General features: G+C 43.3%; 1 protein-coding gene across 1 annotated transcript in view; it reads left to right on the top strand.

The window, feature by feature from the left end:
* Positions 1-3,893, top strand: part of LOC104082424 (kalirin-like) — a gene marked incomplete at its 5' end in the record, with an annotated part of 14,410 nt that extends 10,517 nt beyond the window's left edge. Inside the window, 2 exons of the mRNA XM_009585546.1 lie at positions 827-965; positions 3,348-3,893. Of these exons, the coding sequence (XP_009583841.1) occupies positions 827-965; positions 3,348-3,893 (685 nt within the window). The remainder of the gene's footprint in view (positions 1-826; positions 966-3,347) is intronic.
* Positions 3,894-4,097: the final 204 nt, after the last annotated feature.

The following is a 4,097-nucleotide window of genomic DNA, read 5'->3' as shown; positions in this document are numbered from 1 at the left end:
TCAGCAGGACAAAGTTTTTGTCACCTGTTTTTTATTGATTGTGACGTCAAATGAAATAGCCATTTTCTGCAGAGCTTCCACTGCCTTTTCTTTACAGTAAATAAGATTCAAAGGGACAAATAAAACTGCTTTCTACTCTGGTGAAGCTTGGGTAATTGTATCAGCAGTTAGTTTGTCCCATTGAATAGCATCAGGTTTATCCGGGCAGTTTTTTGTATTTCAGTAAATGTGTTTCAGCTAGATTGAAGCCTACATTGTTCTAATACTTCTTGGTGAAAAGAGCTCTGTAGCAACTATGCTTGCCCCTATAAGGAGAAATAGCAACCAAAATCCAAAATGCTTCTACTGTATATCCAACAAAGTACATTTGTGCTATTTGCTTGTTTATTTATACAGATAAATAAAACTAGGTGGAAAACTTTTATTGGGTTAGTTTTCCCACAGAACATATTACCAGCTGAAAATGTCAGTCATTTTTTTTCTGCATTATGCAACCAGCTCTATAAATAAATAGATGAATCCAAATAATTAAGAGGATCTGTTTTCAAAGGAGTTGCCTCCATCTATTGAATCCATCCTTAAGCAAATGAGTTTACTTTGAGACTGTTGCTAAATTTTTCAAGGAGATAACAATTGAGGATTAACCATTCTACCATTTCTATGGCCTGCAGTATCTTGAGATATTATTAAATACTCATCAGATCTTGCATTTTAGTTTCCTCCATTTTTAGGTCACGAAGTTTCCATTGCAATTTTGTTTTCAAATATTAACTGTTCCTAGAGATACCATGTGATCTTTCATGTGCAGGGTTTGATTTGTTTGTAGGATGGATGACGGTCGTCTCTTAGATTATCTAATGAACCATGATGAACTTATGGAGGAAAAAGTCGCTTTCTATATAAGAGACACAATGGAAGCCTTGCAGTATCTTCACAATTGCAGAGTGGCTCACTTAGACATAAAGGTAAGAAGAAAAGAGAATGATGCTATTATTCAGTGCCCTGGTACAGTGAGTTCCCAGCTGCACAGACAGGGAGGAGGTGCAGTCTGTACCCCAAAGAGACGATCACTAAATGGACTAAAAGTGGCGATCACTAAAAGCACTATCTTTCAGACCTATTGACCAGAGAAAGGAGTTACTGACCTGCAGCACAAGGTCTTTGTCTTCCTTCAGGCAAGAGATGCACCTATTTCTTTGATTCACTGGTTTGTTCTCAAGGGCTTTTTGGAAGAGGGATTTAATGAAGGAGAAGGAGGATGTCTGAGACAAGAGTGAGATGACACTAGCACCTGAGCGAAGGGGAGTTAGATAAATCCGCAGAGTATGGTTTGGGCTCACACCTGTGCCAACTTAGCTACCAAGCTTCCTCAGCAGAGCTGGCTTGTGCCCATAGCTCAGGGAAGGCCAGAAGGAGCGTGTGTCTCCCTCACATCTGCAGCAGTGCCCTGGAGAGCCCAAAGCAAGGGGAGGGGAGGGTGCAGGGGAGCAGGAGGTGGGGAGGGCTGGCAGGGGCAAAGGAAAGCAGCATGCTGCATTGTGCTGCAGAGCCTGAGAGCGGAACCGGGTGGGAAATACACCCGGGGAGAGGTTCAGAGGAAGAACAAGCTGCATTGTGGAGAAGAAATTCAGGCATTCTCTAATGTCCCACTCAGTTAGATTAGCACAGCTCGTACCTCCTTTTGTTAGCGCACATGGCAGGAGGCACTGTACTGTCCTGGATTTGGCATTGTACTGCTGTCCCCATCAACATCCCAGTTATCTTGGATGACAGAGGATTAGCGATTGAAGTTATGATCAAGTGTTTTGAGTTTTGTGATCTGCAACGTTGATTCTGGTTGCCAGGGATATCAGATAATCTGTAATTTTTTCGCAGACTTAACTGACAATTAAAAATGGAGAATGAGAGATGAATTTAACTTTCTTGTATAGTGGACAATCCAGCTCCAAGGTCTCTTCTCAACTCTCCAACCCCCAGACATGTCAGATGAAGTGATGCTTTCATTCTTCTGCTGCCTACTACCACTACAAAAAAAAAGATTCCTTTTGTACAGCATCTTATGTGAGCATTAGTCCCAAAAGGCTAAATCATGCTGGTTTCTTTCAGTAAGATTGTTTGTATTTTCTGCTGTATTTATAGGACCTGTCAAAAAGTAGGTATCGCTTGGAGGTAAGAAACTGCACTGAATTCTCTATTTGATCATAAGATACTTCCCAGAAACAAGGTGGGAAGCCAATTTTCTGTGACCTATTTACAGTTCTCCTGAATGAGGTTTGCTAAATAAAGCACCTTCTGTTGCTAAGTGGGAAGCAGGAGATGCGTTGTTAGTGACAGCAGACCTAGCCATGGACTGTCTTGTCCCAGGATCCTGCACAAGAACATGTTGATTTTGTCGACGCAGACTGCACAAGAGCAAGCAGAGAGATTTAAACAGCAGTGTAGTGAACTTTGCTTTATATATATAGCCATGAGGCAGCAGTAAATATGCATGAGGGTGAGGGGCTATAGAACAGAGAAGTGAGTCTAGAGAGGGTGCAAGAAGTAAATTCAGAAATCATTTCAGAGCCAACAAAGGAAGCAAAATCTGTGTTAAGTCCCCAGAGCGGAGTGTATAGGCAATGCTCAGCATCTCCAACTGAGAGAGAGAGATCTTTAATACTGAAAGGGTATTTACCAACTGAAAGGGTTGGTAAAACAGACAGAGAGAGAGATCTTTAATACTGAAAGGGTTGGTAAAACAGAGGGAAGACCAACTGGGATGAAATATAATTGCACTCTGGCTTGGAAGGCATGACTGTGTGCTGGTGTTTATAAGGGAACACTGGCAACTCCATCCATGTCAACTGACTGCAACAGTAGTGGCACACACCAGAATCCCTCCCAGGGTACGTGGTAGTTGGAGCAAAGTTGAACATTTACTTCGTGAAGAGCATTTCTGCTACAAGTTACGCACATTTTTATAGCCAGCTGTCATGTAAACAAATGGAATCTAAATAAACTGATCAGAGATACACAAATCTTATCAAAATTTAAAAATCTGTCAGCGCTCTTAATCTGTAGAGATTAGTTTGGGAAAATAAACTGTGCGTATTTGGGACAAAGTGCAAAATCCCAGTGTGTTGCCCTAGTGCAAAAGAGGATGTTGTCATTGCAAGTTCAGCATTGATCTGAATTTACAGCACTGTAAACAGCAGCTGAGCAGTTCCTTGTCATTCACTCTCCTGATCTGTACCTCGCACATCTAATTAAATGAGAGTTTTGATTGGCTATTAAACCTAAATGAAATATACACATTTTATTTGCAAAACCATAATATAATTAAGTTTTTGTTATTATCTTTTCAACAGCCAGAAAATCTGCTCATTGATTTAAGAATCCCGGTACCTCGTGTCAAGATCATTGATTTGGAGGATGCAGTTCAGATCACAGGTCATTACCACATCCACCACCTCCTCGGAAACCCGGAGTTCGCAGCTCCTGAAGTTATCCAAGGCCTTCCTGTCTCCCTGAGCACGGATATCTGGAGCATTGGGGTCCTCACCTATGTCATGTTAAGTGGTGTCTCTCCATTCCTGGATGAAAGCAAAGAGGAGACTTGTATCAATGTGTGCAGAGTAGATTTCAGCTTCCCGCCCGAGTACTTCTCCGATGTGAGTCATGCTGCCAGGGATTTCATCAACGTTATCCTCCAGGAAGACTTCAGGAGAAGGCCAACGGCAGCCACTTGTTTACAGCATCCGTGGCTGCAACTGCACAATGGCAGCTATTCCAAGATCCCACTGGATACCTCTCGCTTGGCTTCCTTCATCGAGCGCCGCAGGCACCAGTACGATGTGCACCCGGTCCCCAGCGTCAAGAGTTTCCTGATGAGCAGACTGAACCCAGGCACGTAATGCCTGCACCCCTGGGGCCCTACACTGCTGGTCCTGAGGCGAGGCGCAGGGAGCGAGCAGGTGCAAAGCAGATCTGTCTGTACATAGTCCCGTATTCGGCGTTTGCATTTCACGTGGCTTCCCCAGCTGCAGGGTACAAATCATTGCGGAGGTGGCAGTACCTGCCCAGTTCCTCAGGACCAAAGCAAAGGGGGTAACGGTGGC

This window comes from Fulmarus glacialis, unplaced genomic scaffold (genome assembly GCF_000690835.1).
Source record: "Fulmarus glacialis isolate BGI_N327 unplaced genomic scaffold, ASM69083v1 scaffold18049, whole genome shotgun sequence".
NCBI classification, from domain to species: domain Eukaryota; kingdom Metazoa; phylum Chordata; class Aves; order Procellariiformes; family Procellariidae; genus Fulmarus; species Fulmarus glacialis.
The sequence above is the reverse complement of the archived record's forward strand: the minus strand, read 5'-3'. Positions and strand labels throughout refer to the sequence as shown.